Source organism: Chionomys nivalis, chromosome 1, assembly GCF_950005125.1.
Source record: "Chionomys nivalis chromosome 1, mChiNiv1.1, whole genome shotgun sequence".
Lineage (NCBI taxonomy): Eukaryota > Metazoa > Chordata > Mammalia > Rodentia > Cricetidae > Chionomys > Chionomys nivalis.
The window spans coordinates 5,232,059-5,249,420 of NC_080086.1; the positions used below are offsets into that span (position 1 = coordinate 5,232,059).

General features: G+C 47.1%; 1 protein-coding gene across 1 annotated transcript in view; it reads left to right on the top strand.

Annotated features, from left to right (window-relative positions):
• Dnai7 (dynein axonemal intermediate chain 7) overlaps positions 1–17,362 on the top strand; it is a 43,981-nt gene that overhangs the window by 10,382 nt on the left and 16,237 nt on the right. The window contains exons 5-9 of the mRNA XM_057785828.1: positions 1,377–1,478; positions 8,547–8,684; positions 10,590–10,736; positions 13,352–13,455; positions 14,502–14,898. Of these exons, the coding sequence (XP_057641811.1) occupies positions 1,377–1,478; positions 8,547–8,684; positions 10,590–10,736; positions 13,352–13,455; positions 14,502–14,898 (888 nt within the window). The remainder of the gene's footprint in view (positions 1–1,376; positions 1,479–8,546; positions 8,685–10,589; positions 10,737–13,351; positions 13,456–14,501; positions 14,899–17,362) is intronic.

The window sequence follows — 17,362 nt, forward strand, 5'->3', positions numbered from 1 at the left end:
ACACCTGTTAGTAGGCACACATCCCCATTAGTGGCACTCACATACATTAGTGGGCACACACCCGTTAGTGGGCACACTCCCCCATTAGTGGGCACACACCCTGTTCGTGAGCACACTCCCCTGTTAGTGGGCACACACCCCCGTTAGTGGACACTCACTCACATTAGTGGGCACACACCCCCATTAGTGGGCACACACCTGTTAGTAGGCACACATCCCCATTAGTGGGCACACCCTCCCATTAGTGGGCACACACCTGTTAGTAGGCACACATCCCCATTAGTGGGCACACCCCCCCATTAGTGGGCACACACCTGTTAGTAGGCACACATCCCCATTAGTGGGCACTCACATACATTAGTGGGCACACACCCGTTAGTGGGCACACTCCCCCCTTAGTGGGCACACACCCTGTTCGTGAGCACACTCCCCTGTTAGTGGGCACACACCCCTGGTAACCAAGCCTTGCTCTTGCCTTCTAACAGCTGATTTCCAAGCACTTGTGTAACACTGGCTATTTCTTAGAACATATTGGTTGCTTACTTCCAAATGTTGATGTGTCTTATTCTCCATTATCAAAATATCACATATGTGTTAGGTGTGGTGGCACATGCCCTGAATCCCCACACTCAGGTGGCAGAGGTAGCCTAGTTTTTATTATATGCTCTGGACACCCAAGGCTACAGAGTGAGGCCCTGTCTCAAGGAAAAAGTTGCAGGGGTTTGTGCTGCTGCCGGTCAATCAGAAGTTTTGAAAGATTTGCTGTTCTACAGATGTAGCTTTTTTTTTTTTTGTCAATTCTTTGTTTAAATGCTAAACTTTGTCATTCCAAACAAATATTTGATTTATATCCTTGACCTGTTGTGTTTAGTTCATACATTTCTGGGCGCATATCTACCGGAACCCTCAGTTACAGAGACAGTTTCTCAGGACGCTATTGCCTTTGGTGTGCACAGCAGTTCTCAATGCCTTCTTCCCATTCTATCACACAAAGTGTAAACTATCTGCTTCTTAGGGGGAGGATCTAGGAGACTCAATTCTGCCCTCTGTCAGGATGGTCTTGTTGCAGCGGCCTCTCCCTCTCACAGTCCGAGCCCCCAAGTGCAGCTTGAGACGTTGCCTTGATTCATGCTGAGACACTGAGACTGTACCGTGCACTGTGGGGGTAAGGACTCGTTCCCAGAGCTGGTTCTCAGATCCCAGAGGCCCCTCAAACATCTGAGATCCCACTTTGAAGCTACGGCTTCAGGCTGTCTCCGTGTTAGCAGCTTTAGTCCATTTGGGAACTATATATTCATCCACGCGGGTTTTAAATGCTCCTTGTGAAATGTAAAGCTAACAGGAAAGCAATCACTGTAGCCCTCCTTCTGTGGCAGGACCTTGAAAGGAGAAACGAAGAATTTGAAGAGCTTACTTTGCTAGAGGACTGTTTTCCTGAGGCAGAGAAACTGAAGCGGGAAAGCAGAGCACTGTCCCAGGTGAGGCTGTTTCCTTCTGGGACCGCGAGGGAACTGCAGTCTGGGACCACGAGGGAACTACAGTCTGGGGCCACGAGGGAACTGCAGTCTGGTATTCACTTTTTTTTTTTTCAAGACAGGGTTTCTCTGTGTAACAGCTCTGGCTATCCTAGAACTCACTTTGTAAACTAGATTGGCCTCGAACTCACTGAGATCCACCTGCCTCTGCCTCCCAAGTTGTTGGGATTAAAGGTGTGTGCCACCACGCCCGGCCCGGTGCTCATTTTCATCCTGGGAAGCTTTACTAAGAAGAAACTGTGGGGTGGTGGAATGGCTCAGTGGTTAACCCTGTGCAAGAGAACAAATCTAAAAACTTCTCATTTGACACATACATTGTTCAGCTCAGCTATTTGTCACTAAAGGGACACGCGGAATGTATGGTTCCTCTCACTGACTACTTGTTGGGAACCCATGTGCGCTCATTGTATTGTGCGTCAGTGCAGCCTGCTTCACGGCTGTTTGTTAGCTGAAAGTGTGGAAACTGATCAGGCAGCTCTTTCAGCATGACTCCCATGTTTCCAGCTGTGACACCTCTGTGTTCGTCCTTCAGCCGTGACCCTGGATGTTACTACTGCTGCTATTCAGGGGCCATCACCTGAGTCCCTAGCAGGTGGGAAGCTTGAGTGATCTGGGTTTGTGCTCTCTGTCCTGTCCTCTCACAGAAGCACTGAGATCGCCCTGAGGAGTGGTCCACACACCCTCTGAGCAGCCCGGGACAGCACAGCCTACTTCCTGTCACGGCTGCAATGATTGAGCCTAGAGAGGAGGCCAAACCCAGACTAGGCCAAACACTGGGCCCTTCACCATGCTGAGACTGCAAAAGGCAGTCTGGAGGGATGGACACTGCCACTCCAGTGACATCACGCTTCACAAGGAGGTTATTCCTTATTGCTGTCATGGAGAAAGACCAGGCCAGCCCACCACCCCTCCGCCAAGGCCAGGCTCTTCAATTTCAGATGGGAAGAATCCACAGGAAAAAAGTTTGAAGCTGTCAGAGGCTAGCTAATGAAATTCTTGTCGTTACAGAATACCTGTGCACTGAAAATCAAAACTGAGGGAAACTGAGGCTGCATCCATGCACTGAGCAAAATAGTGTGGAGGTTAACCCCTGGAGCAGCTCCGGCTAAACCCTGAGGCCAGCAGCCAGCTAGGTGGAGAAGGTTGGGACCCAATGGCTGGTGGATTTAAAGTTGTTCCCTGGGCCTTATGACCATGGTAAATGGTATCTAGTGAAGTCATTGACTTCTGTTCTCTCCACCTGTTGGTTTTGAGACTGTGCAGTTTGGTGAGTGGGGTTTTGATGTGTTCTCTGCACAGATAAGCTGTGTGTGGCCTTACTGACCTTGCCATGGTTCTGCTTGGGGACAGTCTGCCAGACCTGAATCGGAGCTCTAGGCGCTCTCCGAGGCGTCAGATCTTCAGGCAGAGGCTACTCCCATGTCCATGTTATTATTTCCTGTTTTCTGGCCACGTCTGGCAACTGTGGGCAAATGTTCTGGATTAGGAGTCTTAGCTGAGTTTGACCAGATTTTTGGTCCAGGAATACAGCAGGGAAGTCTCTTGCATCTGAGTGTGTCAAGGCAGAAACAGAACTGGCTTTAGTGGACCAGAATGTTCATGTAAAGACATCTCCAGCATCTGAGTGAGTGAGACAGGGAAAGGAAGTCTAGGTGAGAATTCCAGACAGCAGGCAGTCATGGCCCATCTGCAGGCTAGAAGTCCGTCTCTCGGAGGCTCTTCTAGGGTGGTTTATGTTGATGGCATAACCTTGGGGCCTCACCCAGGCTCATTCTGTGCTATGGCGGGGCCTGTAATGCTGCGGTTTGTGCCGCCTGTCTGAATTGGTAAGAACCTGAGGTGTGGATTGGGTCTGACACTACATTTGAAGCTCTAGCCAGTTGCATCTGTTATATTTTCAATAACATGCATTCATGACTAAGGAAATGGGTGAGTCTTAGATGGGAAAAATAAACTGAGATTGTAACAGCCACCATGAGGAAGTGGCTTTGGGTAAAATTGCTTGCTTGCTGGAGATAGTGCAAAAAGTATCTAAAAATACCATGGAAAGGCTGTGATGAGCTGTAATTTAGCATGCTGGCTCTGAAAGCGGGTGAGTTACTCGAGCAGTTGAGTCCTTGGATCAGTGGTGGTGTTGTCTGCCGTGTGCCTTGGTTGAACTCAAGCAGCAGTGTGTAGCTGTCAGCGCGCACTGCTTCTGCTGGTGGTGGCCCTGCCTTGACGTCAGCACCTCAGTGGAAAGGACAGCTATGTTGGAAAACTGCTTTGTTATTTTGGAACCTAACTAGAGAAGGGGATTTACATCTGTGGAGAAAGTCTCCCTTTATGTGAGTTCTTTTCTTTCTGCACCAGTGAGGAAGAAAGTCAGCCACTGGAGGCTTACATGGGAGACTGCAAAGCCCGGGTCTGCATGTGTAACCAGCCTCAGCCTTGACTGCTTGGTTGGTTTGCACCAGGATTTATCTCTTCCCTGGCAGATGATTGTAACCAGACATGAAATTGGATACACGGACATGGAGTTAACACTTAGGGCAGTGATCAGGGAGGTCAGTCAGGAAGGGCAAGGTGGGTGGATGAACAGACAGACGGATGGACAGGTGGGTGAGTGGATAGACAGATGGAAAGATGGACGGACGGATGGATGGGTGAGGGAATACAGAGGAGATAGTTTGGAGGGCGGTGTTTGAACAGAAGATGGTTTGCAGCAAGGTAGGTATGGCGAAATTCATATTCTCTGTGTCTGTCTGTCTGTCTGTCTCTGCTCCAATTTGTGATGCCCCTGCCTCCGTCCAAGTACTGCCATTCCACCAGCTTCGCTGCTATCTTAGTTCATTGGCAGAGGTTGCTCGCAGCTGAGTCTCTCTGTCTTCAGAGAGACAAAGAATTCAGAAGCCTCGTCTTGTGCTGACAAATTGCAGTGTTTGGTGTCTTTTCTGAACTCCCTCAGTGACAGGCTGTGTTAAAAGACAATTTTAGACAATGTTAATAAACTAAGTGACCATCAAACTGAGGTGGAACTTCCTGTTGTATCTTTAGTAGACTGTTCAGGGGCTCTCTGTGCAGTGGGTGCTGGAGACTGTCCAGGGGTGCTCTGTGCAGTGCAGTGGGTGCTGGAGACTGTCCAGGGTGTGCAGTGCAGTGGGTGCTGGAGACTGTCCAGGGTGTGCAGTGCAGTGCAGTGGGTGCTGGAGACTGTCCAGGGTGTGCAGTGCAGTGCAGTGCAGTGGGTAATAGAGACTGTCCAGGGTGTGCAGTGCAGTGGGTGCTGGAGACTGTCCAGGGTGAGCTGTGCAGTGGGTGCTGGAGGCTGTCCAGGGTGAGCTGTGCAGTGGGTGCTGGAGATTTACAAACACCTTGCTCCTCCCACTGACCTTGTGTATCTGAGAAGGCCAGTCTGACAGGGTAAGAGGGGCCTGAGCAGTAGGAAGCATGCGTTCTCTTTACTGACGGAAGGTAGGGGAAGCTGTTCTGAAGAGGAGTGTTGGCCTCTGTTTGCACTGGCCAAGTGAGTCTTTTCTCCTGGCTACAGTCTCCGAGAAGCAGTGACCAGCGACTGGGCTGATACCAGGTAGGTAGTATAGAAGGCTCTAGTAGATTCAGGGTCATAGAACAATGTCCCGAGGGCCATGAAGGAGCAAATGTGGCACACGGTGGCATAGGTGGAGAAACGACAGAGCAGAGGCACTGCCAGGCACTGTTGAAGGAAAGGCTCTTCCCCCACTTGTTCTCTCAGGTAACTGACAGGCCGATGGGGCGCCTCACGGTTAGTACTGGAGCCAGGCTCATAGCTTGCTGGATACCAGTAAACCGTTGGTGAGCACCTTGGCTCTGTGTGGAACAGGACAGACGCCACTGTGTCTGCTGGACTGCTGGACACGGGAGGGACCTCGCTGTGGTGAGAAGATGTGTTTCCAGAGATCCTGAGGCTGCTGATGCTCACAGTGATGGAAGAAAGGGAGCAAGTCACTGTTTCGTGCATTTTATGAGAAATCAAGATTGCACCAAAAGGCAGAGAGAGAATATCTAAATTAACAAAATCAGAAATGAAAAGGGGGACATAACAACAGACACGGAACAAATACAGAGAATCATCCGGTCATATTTTGAAAACCTGTACTTCACACAATTGGAAAACTTAAAGGAAATGGACAACTTTCTGGATAAATATCACTTACCAAAATTAAATCATGACCAGATAAGCAAATTAAATAGACCTATAACTGCTGAAGAAATAAAAACAATCATCAAAAGTCTCCCAACCAAAAATAGCCCAAGACCAGATGGTTTCAGCTCAGAATTCTGCAAGATTTTTAAAGAAGAAATAATACCAATACTCCTCAAATTGTTCCACACAATAGAAACAGAAGGAGCATTGCCAAACTCTTTTTATGAAGCTACAATTACCCTGATACCCAAACCACATAAAGACATTTCTAAGGCTGGGTGGTGGTGGTGCATGCCTTTAATCCCAGCACTTGGGAGGCAGAGGCAGGTGGATCTCTGTGAGTTCGAGACCAGCCTGGTCTACAAGAGCTAGTTCCAGGACAGGCTCCAAAACCACAGAGAAACCCTGTCTCGAAAAACCAAAAAAAAAAAAAAAAAGACATTTTTAAGAAAGAGAATTACAAACCAATTTCACTCATAAACATACTATATAAAATACTGGCAAATCAAGTCCAACAACACATCAGAACCATCATCCACCATGATAAAGTTGGCTTCATTCCAGAGATGCGGGGATGGTTCAACATACAAAAATCTGTCAGCATAATCCACCATATAAACAAACTGAGAAACAAAAACCACATGATAATCTCATTAGATTCTGAAAATGCTTTTGACAAAATACAACATCCCTTCATGATAAAGGTCATGGAGAAAGCAGGGATACAAGGAACATACCTAAACATAATTAAGGCAATATATAGCAAGCCAACTTCAAACTAAATGGAGAGAAACTCCCAGCAATCCCACTGAAATCAGGAACAAGACAAGGTTGTCCATTCTCTCCATATCTATTCAATATAGTTCTTGAGGTCCTAGCTAGAGCAATAAGACACTAAAAGTAGATCAAGGAGATACAAATCAGAAAAGAAGAAGTCAAACTCTATTTGCTGATGATATGATAGTTTACATAAGTGAACCCAAAAATTCTACCAAGGAACTTCTACAACTCATAAGCACTTTCAGTAATGTAGCAGGATACAAGATTAACTAAAAAAAAAAAAATCAGTATCCCTCCTGTACACAGATGATAAATGGGCTGAGAAAGAAATCAGAGAATCATCACCCTTTACAATAGCCACAAATAGCATAAAATATGTTGGAGTAACTCTAACCAAGCAAATGGAAGATTTGTATGACAAGAACTTTAAATCTTTGAAGAAAGAAATTGAAGAAGACACCGGAAAATGGAAAGATCTCCCATGCTCTTGGGTAGGTAGAATTAACATAGTAAAAGTGGCAATCTTACCAAAAGCAATCAACAGAATCAATGCAATGCCCATCAAAGTCCCAGCAAAATTCTTCACAGACCTCAAAAGAACATAACTTCATATGGAAAAGCAAAAAACCCAGGATAGCGAAAACAATCCTGTACAATAAAAGAACTTCTGGAGTCATCACAATCCCTGACTTCAAACTCTACTACAGAGCTACAGTACTGAAATTAGCCTGGTATTGGCATAAAAACATACAGGAGGACCAATGGAACCTAATAGAAGACCCGGATAATAATCCACACACTTTCGCACACCTGATTTTTGACAAGATGCAAAAAATATAAAATGGAGAAGATAAAGCTTATTTAACAAATGGTTCTGGCATAATTGGATATTAACATGTAGAAGAATGAAAATAGACCCATATCTACCACCATGCACAAAACTCAAGTCCAAATGAATCAAAGACAACATAAAGCCACAATGAACCTCATAGAAAACAGGAAGTACACTTGAACGCATTGGCACAGGAGACCACTTCCTAAATATAACACCAGCAGCACAGACACTGAGAGGAACAATTAATAAACGGGACCTCCTGAAACTGAAAAGCTTCTGTAAAGCAAAGGACACGGTAAACAAGACAAAACAACAGCCTACAGAATGGGAAAAGATCTTCACTAAGCCCACATCAGACAGAGGTCTGATGTCCAAAATATACAAAGAACTCAAGAAATTGGTCACCAAAAGAACATATAATCCAATAAAAAAAAATGGAGTACAGACCTAAACAGAAAACTCTCAACAGAGGAATCTAAAATGGCTGAAAGACACTTAAGGAAATGTTCAACATCCTTAGTCATCAGAGAAATGCAGAGAATTCTGATGGACAGGTGTGCTACCCTCTTCAATCGCAGCTTCAGGGGAAACTGCGTGAGGTGGAGGCCAGTCTGGTCTACATGGGGAGTCTATGCCATTCAGGGCTACAGAGCGAGACTCCATCTCAAAACAGGAAGTTTGTATGGAGCAAAGGGAGGATCTGGCGATTTTAGGTGGTTTCTTTGGTTGTATATTTATATCAAATTACTGGCTAACATCATACATAGATTTTGTATAAATTGTGGTTATTAGATTGTGGCTTCAGACTTCCAAAAAGGCAGCTAGGGGCTGGTGGGATGTTCAGGGGATAAACATGCACGCCACCAAGCTTGACGACCTGGGTTCATTCCCTAGGGCTCATGTGGAGGAAGGAGCTAACTGGTGCCCTGCATGTTGTCCTCTGCCCTCCGCATGCACACAGTGGTGTAGACATGTTCCCTTCCCCCAATAAAAACCATATTTTTGTTTGTCTTGTTTTTTTGAGACAGTGTCTTTCTGTGTAGCTCTTTATACCCTGGAACTAGCTCTGTAGACCTGGCTGGCCTCGAACTCATAGAGATCTGCCTGCTTCTTAGTGCTGGGATTAAAGGTGTATGCTACCACCACCCAGCTAAAACCACAGCTTTTAAAAGTTGATTTCCTCTTTGGTTGTATCTTCATAAGTGTGACCCTCACACCCTTCTGTCCCCAGTGGAAGCACTACCTCGAGTGTGATGGGAGCCCTGACCCTTCGATTGCTCAGGAGATGAACACTTTCATTAGCTTGTGGGAAGAGGAGACAAATGAGACCTTCGAGCGAGTGATTGAGAAAAGCAAACTGGTGCTGTCTGTAAGTACCCCAGGCTGCCCAGCTCTAGACAGTACCCCTGAGTGCTGTCTGTAAGTACCCCAGGCTGCCCAGCTCTAGACCGTACGCCTGAGTGCAGTGGAGACTTTAAATTCCTACCCAGCATGTGTTGCTGTGGTTTGGGTTTTAAGTGCTCCCCAAAGGCCTGTGGTGTTCTCTGCTGAGTTGCCAGGATTTCTAGGAGCGGGTTCTAGCTGAAGGAAATGAGTTCATCAGAGTGTGTTCTTGAAGGGATGGTGGGATCATCCCAGGCGCGGCACTCCTCTGCCCCACCCCCACCACTACCTTTTTAGTGCTGGGCTAATGGCTCTCCCTTGTGATAGTTTTGTCCTTGTCATTGTGCCTTGCTGAGATTTACCTTCTTAGTGAAGATGAACGTGATTAACAGTATCCTAATTTCTGTGACTGCAGCTAAGATGCATAGACTCATCTAAAGAAAACACTGGGAGAGAATTAATGACTTTATTTTATTTCATTAAAAGAAAAAACAGGTGAGATCCTTTAGGCCACAGGAAAGCTCTGGAAGCCATTGGAATCCCAGATGGACACTGTCTATCCAAATCCCCAGTGGCTCCATTGCCTAAAGCCTAAAGCCATGCTGGGAATGAGTGGGCTAGTGCGGCTGGGACTCCCAGGCTGTGAAGACAGGAAAATGCACTCTGCAGAAGGTCAGGAAATACGTTCGGGTCCCTTTTAGCTTATACATATACATTGAGACTCATTAGTTACAGACAAATGGGGAGTTACACCAAAAGACTACACAGGCATACAGAGCGTGAAGGATGGAAAGACAGAAGAGCAGCCAACCAGTGACGGCAGGGCAGGCAGGAACCTGGGCAGGGATGTCTGAAGCCGGCCCAGAGTAAGAGGAAGATGGCATTTAAAGAAGCAGTGTTGACAGTCACCCAGAACTGGAAGATAGAAATCCTCTAATTCATGGAGCTCAGCAATCTCTAAGAAAGATATAGACGTAGAACATTTCTGACACTCTACAACCTAACGTGTATGAAACCCCCCTCTCACACACCAAATGTATATGGAACACACACACACCATTTTTTTACCTTCTGACACCCAACTGGGTGTCTGCAATTTGATGCTGACACTAATTACCCAGAGTTAGCATAGTCCCTGTGTATAAGGGTTTAATTCGCTAGCTGTGCATGCCTTCCAGCCATCCCCAAGGTCACCTTAACTTCTGAACCAGCTCTAAGTAGGGCTCCCCTAACTCCCTTGGATGAGACACTTTATTAATGTTCACCAACACAGGGAACTGGTGCTTGGATCCAGCACAGGCATCCAGATGAAGCAATGCACAGGACACAATACGCGGGGAAGGTCGAAATGACTTCCTGAGCTCTCTAGATGTCTGCATGCTTAGCAGCCTGATGTGTTTACCATCTAGAAGGTTCTCTGTACCCTACCTTTAAGGGGGGTTAAGGAAGCATCGTGGTGTTGACAGGGTGAAATCATCCCTCAAGGCCGAGGAGCACAGTGAGCGCCTCTACCCCAAGTACCCTCCTGTGTCCCGAGAGTCACCACACTGACGCACACTCAGATGCAGCCGAAGTTGGATCATTATTACAAACAAAAGCTGTTTCTTCTACCCCAGCCCTGAGGAAAATCCAGTCTTGTTCAGTAACAACAGAAGACAGATTGAGATGCCAACATTTGGTCTTGGGTGTGAGGAACAGCTTTCCTCAGAGCTGGGTACTGAGAGCGTTGTGTCCACAGGGTCGGAAACTGCCCCGGAATTCTCTGGAAGAAATGCTTTCTTTCTCTGTGACCCTAAATCAAAGTACAGAAGACGGGAAAGACTTTCTCTTCTTGATCTGAAAGTGATGGGTCATTTTCCAGGTGAATGATGAAATATTCTTTACATTTCAGTTGATCAAGAAGCTGAAGTTAATTTTACTGGAGACGCCGTCCTGTGATCTAGGAGACAGGATGGTTGCGCAGCATCAAGGGTCAATTTTGCGGCTGCAGGAGCTCCTCAGTCAGAAGGTGGACGTGGCCACAGAGCTGCTTCTCCGAGTACGGGTAGTATTTCTCTTACGGCACTAACTTTAGCAGGCTGTGGTGTCCTACTGTGCGCCATGTCTGTTAATGTTTCTAAAAATCTTAAAATACACTCCAGGACAGTCAACAAAACGAAAGACCCATGCTTATGTGATTTACCGACGGTTAGTAATTTGTTTCCCAAGGAGACAAGACATTATCAGTTAAAAGCTCATTTTCCTTATATTTGCCAAAGTTGACTGAATTCATTAAGAAAATTCTTCACAAAGTAGTAAACGGTATCTACTATAGGTAAACCAGTTGATATAGACTACAGCAAGTAATGCCCTAATTTCATAAGTAATATAGAAACATATAATTAAAAGAACAGTACCATGAGTCCCTTATGTACTCTATGTGAACTATGAATTTTCAGCTTTATTTAGCTAATTTGTGGATAAAAATAAAAATATGAATGTTTGGTAGCATCTTCTTTGTCTCCCTTTTCCCCTTGCACCATTCAGAAGTGTGTGTTATACATTTCTTCCCCAAATATCTTAGTAGCAATGACAAGTAATTGTAAGCTGGTATACTTCATAAAACTCACCATTTCATAATTCTATATCTGGCCCTAGTCTAAAGTTCCAACGAATGTTTTATAAGTTTTAATTCTGTTACACTTTTTGAAGAATCGTCAGAACACAGTCTGCGGGCACACACTATACAGTCATCAGAACACAGGCTGCGGGCACACACTGCACAATCATCAGAACACAGGCTGTGGGCACACACTACACAGTCATCAGAACACAGTCTGCGGGCACACACTGCACAGTCATCAGAACACAGGCTGTGGGCACACACTACACAGTCATCAGAACACAGTCTGCAGCAGAACACTGCACAGTCATCAGAACACAGTCTGCGGGCACACACTGCACAGTCATCAGAACACAGGCTGTGGGCGTACACTGCACAGTCATCAGAACACAGGCTGTGGGCACACACTGCACAGTCATCAGAACACAGTCTGCAGCAGAACACTGCACAGTCATCAGAACACAGTCTGCGGACACACACTGCACAGTCATCAGAACACAGTCTGCGTACACACACTGCACAGTCATCAGAACACAGTCTGCGGGCACACACTGCACAGTCATCAGAACACAGTCTGCGGACACACACTGCACAGTCATCAGAACACAGTCTGCGGGCACACACTGCACAGTCATCAGAACACAGTCTGCGGGCACACACTGCACAGTCATCAGAACACAGTCTGCGGGCACACACTGTACAGTCATCAGAACACAGTCTGCGGGAACACATTGCTTCAGCCATTTTGTCTTCTGGTTCTTCTGGTTTAGAAGAGTCAGCCAGAGGGTCAGCCTTGGTGGGATGTGGTCTAAGTTTAAACAGTCCTTCAGAGAGAGCTGTGCAGAGGTTTACTATTTGTATTTTAATAAATAAATCAACCTGAAAACCAGAAAAGCAAAGCAGCCAAGCCGCTAGAGAAGTCTTACCTTTACCAAGGCTGGGTAACTGCAGACTAAGCAGACAGCCCCTCTCTCCCCTCTTATTTCATATTCCCTCTAGTGCTGGGATTAAAGCTGCAGGCCACCACCATCTGGATTTATTTCTCCATTGATCTTGTGTAGCCCAGGGTGGCCTTGAACTCACAGAGATGGATCTGACTCTGTCTCCCGAGTACTGGGACTAAAGGTGTGTGCCACCAGTGCCTGACCTCTCGTGGCTTTAGCTTTGTCGCTGGCCTTCATGCAAGTTTTATTTATTAAAATACAGATGAAATGCTGCTGCAGAGCTGAACTTACCCTGTAGCGTGCACGTCACATTCTTGATCTACTGTGTGTTGTAGGACAGATGGCGCAAGGGACCGTGTAGGGTTGTTGGTGCCCGTGATGTTTATTCTGTAAGGGAAAGCAGACATGGCACCTTTTCATCTTATTTTATACACCGTCCCATCACATATGCAGAGGAGATGCTGGTAACAGTCAGATGTTAGTGCGCCAGAGGGAACCAGGGAAACTGGTGCTGCAGGGCAGTGGTACAGCATCGCTGGCACGCTTGGCACCACACAGATGTGGAAAGAAATGCCAGGACACGAAGGCGAAGGGAGAATGCCTGACCCCAGTCTGACTGGGTATGTGTGCATTTGCACACGTGTGTGCCTGCCATGTGTATGCGTGCATTTGCACACACATGTGCCAGTTCAATCAGAACCCCAAGGTTGACAACAGGACCATGCTTGCCTGCTCCCCACCTTGTATGCCGAGGCAAGAACTCTCAACTGATCCCAGACCTCACAATAGAGCTGGTCTAGTTAGCCAACTTCCTCTAGGAATTCCTATCTCTGTCTTTCCTGAATGACATTACAGGAAGCCACCATGCATCAGCAGAAGTCCGGGGGACCCCACCTTTAGTCCTCACACATAGCAGTCACTTTAACCACTGAGCCATCCCCTTGACCTCCCAAGTTTTTTTTTCCAGAAAAATTCTTTGCCGTTTTGATCTAAACTTACTTTTATCCAGATTATTCTTGTAGTAATACAAGGAACCCAGTATACCAGTGACCATGTGACTGTCCTGCGCGGTGTGACTGTAGAGGCTCGTATGTTTCTCTCTTACAGGAAGCTAGCACCTTAGCAGATCTGGACAGTGGGAACATGGAAAAAATCATTCAAGACGAGAATGTCACCCTGTATGTGTGGGCAAACCTAAAGAAGAACCCCAGGTACTCCCCACCCACACCCCCACAGGCACGGCGTTTAGTAGGGTGGCTTGAAGTTTAAACATGGATTGCTACAGGAGTCATCCCCGTGTCTAGTACAGATATGTTACAGTGAATGCCACATCTCCACATGCTGGCCACACGAGTGGTGCACACGGATACATGTATTAAAAAAACTTTCGTGTGCATAAAAATAAATAAACTATTTTAAGAAGTGAGGAACCCCCTTTCCACCTTCACCCCCTGCCAAAGCTGGCCTGGAACTGGTGGTCCTCCTGCCTCAGCGTCTCCGGTGCTGGGTCGCAGGTGTGTAACATCAGGCCTGGCTCTGAGTTTCATTTTTGATGTTTCATAAAAGGAGTGAACAAAATATTTCCCAAGTTGTATTTTCTACAAAATGTTGTGGTTTCTGTCAACTTCAAGGCAACATGTCAGTGTGTAGAATGCCACACAGAGACTCATGAAGGACACCCATCTGTAGAAGAGGCAAAGGTGGCAGGCTTTCCTGCGTAAGAAAGAAATAGTGGGGACAGTAAGGTTTGGCTTTATTCTCATAATAGCAGGAGAGAATTGCAAGGATTAATTCAGTGCCAGACTGACTGAATGCCCAATATCAAAAATGTGGCAGGCACTGAGAGAAGTCTAGAGTGGGGTGGATTTTAGAGTCATCGGTGAAAACCATTGTTTTCAGTGTCATAGATTCTTCCGGAAGGGTCACGTGGACCTCTTAGAGTTCATACAGGGAGGCCTCTTCCTCCTCCTCACCAGGAAAACCAGAGCACAAAATTGACACCCTGGGAGGACAAGCGTAAGTGGAACCATAGATTGTCAGAGCTGGGGCGGAGCACTGAGAGGCTCCTACGGAGAGACTGAGTGCTGCTGGCACCCAAGGGAGTACTCTGAGGAGCACTGGGTCGCAGTGCTCCAGGCAAATCAAGTATGCTCGGGACACAAAAGGAGGGGCATTGACACGCAGCTGCAAAGTGTGCTGTGAGTCCCTGGCCTTCTCGGGCTCATCCTCTTTGTCTCCTTCAATTAATTACTGGCAGGTATCGAAGTGTGAAATTCTCTGGAACACAAATTGGATTTGAAATCCCAAAGATACTAGCTACAAGTGATGTCGCCCTTCGGCTCCTACACACACGCTATGATCATGTCACCCCCCTGTTCCCCACCTCCGTCCCTGGGGAAGAGCGCACCCCCATCGTACAGGAGGAGTTCAGAAAAGAAAAGAGCACAGAGAAGGCCGTCAGCACAGAGAAGGCCGTCAGCACAGAGAAGGCCATCAGCACAGAGAAGGCCATCAGCACAGAGAAGGCCGTCAGCACAGAGAAGGAGGCCACCAGCCAAGATGAGGAGCCAGGGCTGAAACAAGACAGAGAGTTCAGCTTAGTCCCAGAGGAGGGGATCATGTCTGAGGCACTAGAGGACAATGAAGTACAAAGGGTAGGACATTGTCTGTCTGTCTGCCTGTCTGAGATGATATCTGATAACACATTCCAGGCTAGGTAGCCCAAGCTGGCCTCCAACTTACAGCTGCCCTCCTGCCTCGGCCTCTCAAGTGCTGCGATTGCAGGCATGAGACATTCAACTTGGGCCGATGTGCTCTCAACAGATTCTGTGAGTTGTTTGTTCTGCGCAGTAAGCATTTGTGGTCCCTGGAGGCATTCTCAAGACTTTTCCTGAGCAAACAGAGCTATTCGGAAGCCCCTTTCTTGCCCGCCCTGGTTTCCAGTGTGTCTTTCTCCCCTCCGCTCACTGTCAGTGCTTGGAGGAGCAGCTGCTTTGGCCTCACCATTCTGTATTGTCATGTCATTAGCTGCTGCAAAGCCGGGAGACCCAGTGCAGGGTGCTTGGACATGTCCCACCTTACAACAAATGCTTGCACACCCTGGAGGGGTTCCCGTTTTCTGCCATTTCCCCAGCATTTGGCTTTCTAAGACTTGTTTTTTGAAACATGGTCTCACTATGTGTCCCTGGCTGTCTTGGAGCTCACCATGTAGACCAGCCCGGCCTAACACTCACAACTCACAGAGATCTGTCCGTCTCTGCGGCTTGAGTGCTGGAGTAAAGGCGCTGGCTACCAGCCAGGCGATTGATGACCTTGAGGTACAGCACCTCTAGAGGGCCTGTCCTCTCTGCTGTGCTATTTGAGCAATTGAACTGCTACAGGCCTGGGACTAGGGGAAAGGCTCAGCAGGCATAGTGATAATTTATTTGTATTTTAATAACTCACACTTGCCTGTAGTGCAGAGCTGCACCATGAGAGGCCGAGGAGTAGGACTCAGTCCCAGGACTCAAGGCCATCCTGGGCTACAGAGATTGATTCTGTCTAAAGAGAACCAGAACTCACACACCAGTGCTCCCAGCACTCGGGAGTCACAGCCTTTAATCCCAGCTCTGGGGAGACAGGAGTGATATGGCTGGACGGAGAGGGGAATGTAAGGTAGGAGATGAGCTCATTGCAGTCTGAGGTTCGGTGGAGAGCATGATAGTCTGCAGTCACTCTGAGGTCGCCCCTTTGATGTCTGAGCCTTGGGAGAGGAAGCTTGACTGCTTTGCTTTTCTGATCTTCAGCTTGGACCCCAATGTCTGTCTCTGGGTTTTCATTATTCGTGCCGCAAGCAGAGAAGGTGTTTGCTATGTGAGCATGGAGACCTGCCTTCAAATCGCAGCACCTGTGAAAACCTCAGAGTGTGGCCTCACATACACGTGTGACCCCACCACTGTGGAAGAACAGAAACAGGGTCCACAGGGCTTGCCGGCCACCATCCCAGGTCAGTGAGAGGGACTCTATCTCTAGAGGATAAGGTAGAGATGGATAGATCAGAATGGCCAGTGTCCCCGTGCACACACGTACACACGTGCACACACAGCCAGTGTCCCCGTGCACACATACACATGCACACACAGCCAGGGTCCCCCTCTGCCCTGAGTACCTGTGCACACACACACAGACACAGCCAGGGTCCCCCTCTGCCCTGAGTACCTGTGCATACACACACGTACACACACATGCACACACTATTAAAAATAATCATGCTCCTGCTGTTGACTTGTGGTCATTTTCCAATTGTCAAGATTTTTACACATTTTCTGTTAGAACAACTTTGGACTTGAACAGTTTTTTTCTCTGCTCAAACCCTCTTTTGTTGCTACAGCCCACTAGAATTTTCGGGGACCCCCAAACCTCAGCATGAGTACACAAGACAAGCAGTGTACTGATTCGAAAGGTTTGTTTTCTTTAAGTATGGGAAGCGTTAAGGAATAGACAGTGTGAAATACAAGTATGAATTGACCCTGCAGGGTAAAGTTCATCCCTAGGTCGTTCATGGGGGAAGGAGAGCACAGAATCCTGAAAGTTGACCTCTGACCTCCACACGTGTGCCATGGCATGACACATGTGCACACACACACACACACAAACACACATCTGTACTATTTGTACACAAATAAATATAGAATTTTAAAATGTTGAATTATTTGATGTACTAAGAGCATGTTGAAAAATCCTGTTTGAAATACAACAGTTGTTTCAGGAAGTTTGAAGACTCTAGAATCTAAAGCAATAGAGAAAGTGGGTGTGAGCTGACTCTTAGCTCAGATAATTGTGTTTTGTGTGTGAGTGTGACAGCAGCATTTGAAAGGCCTGAAGGGAAGAGAACCAGAAAACGGGGCAGGGCCACTGCAGAAGTGAGAAATACTGATGTCCCCCATCTTTACGAATCTGTCAGTTGTCAGGAGGGAGGATAGATGGTTGCGAAGTCACAATCAGTGAGTCTATACAGTAAGGGGGGTTGGATGGTTGTGAGGTCACAACCAGTGAGTCTGTACAGTAAGGGGGGTGGATGGTTGCAAGGTCATGACCAGTGAGTCTATACAGGAAGACTGTCTAAAAAACTGATAGAAA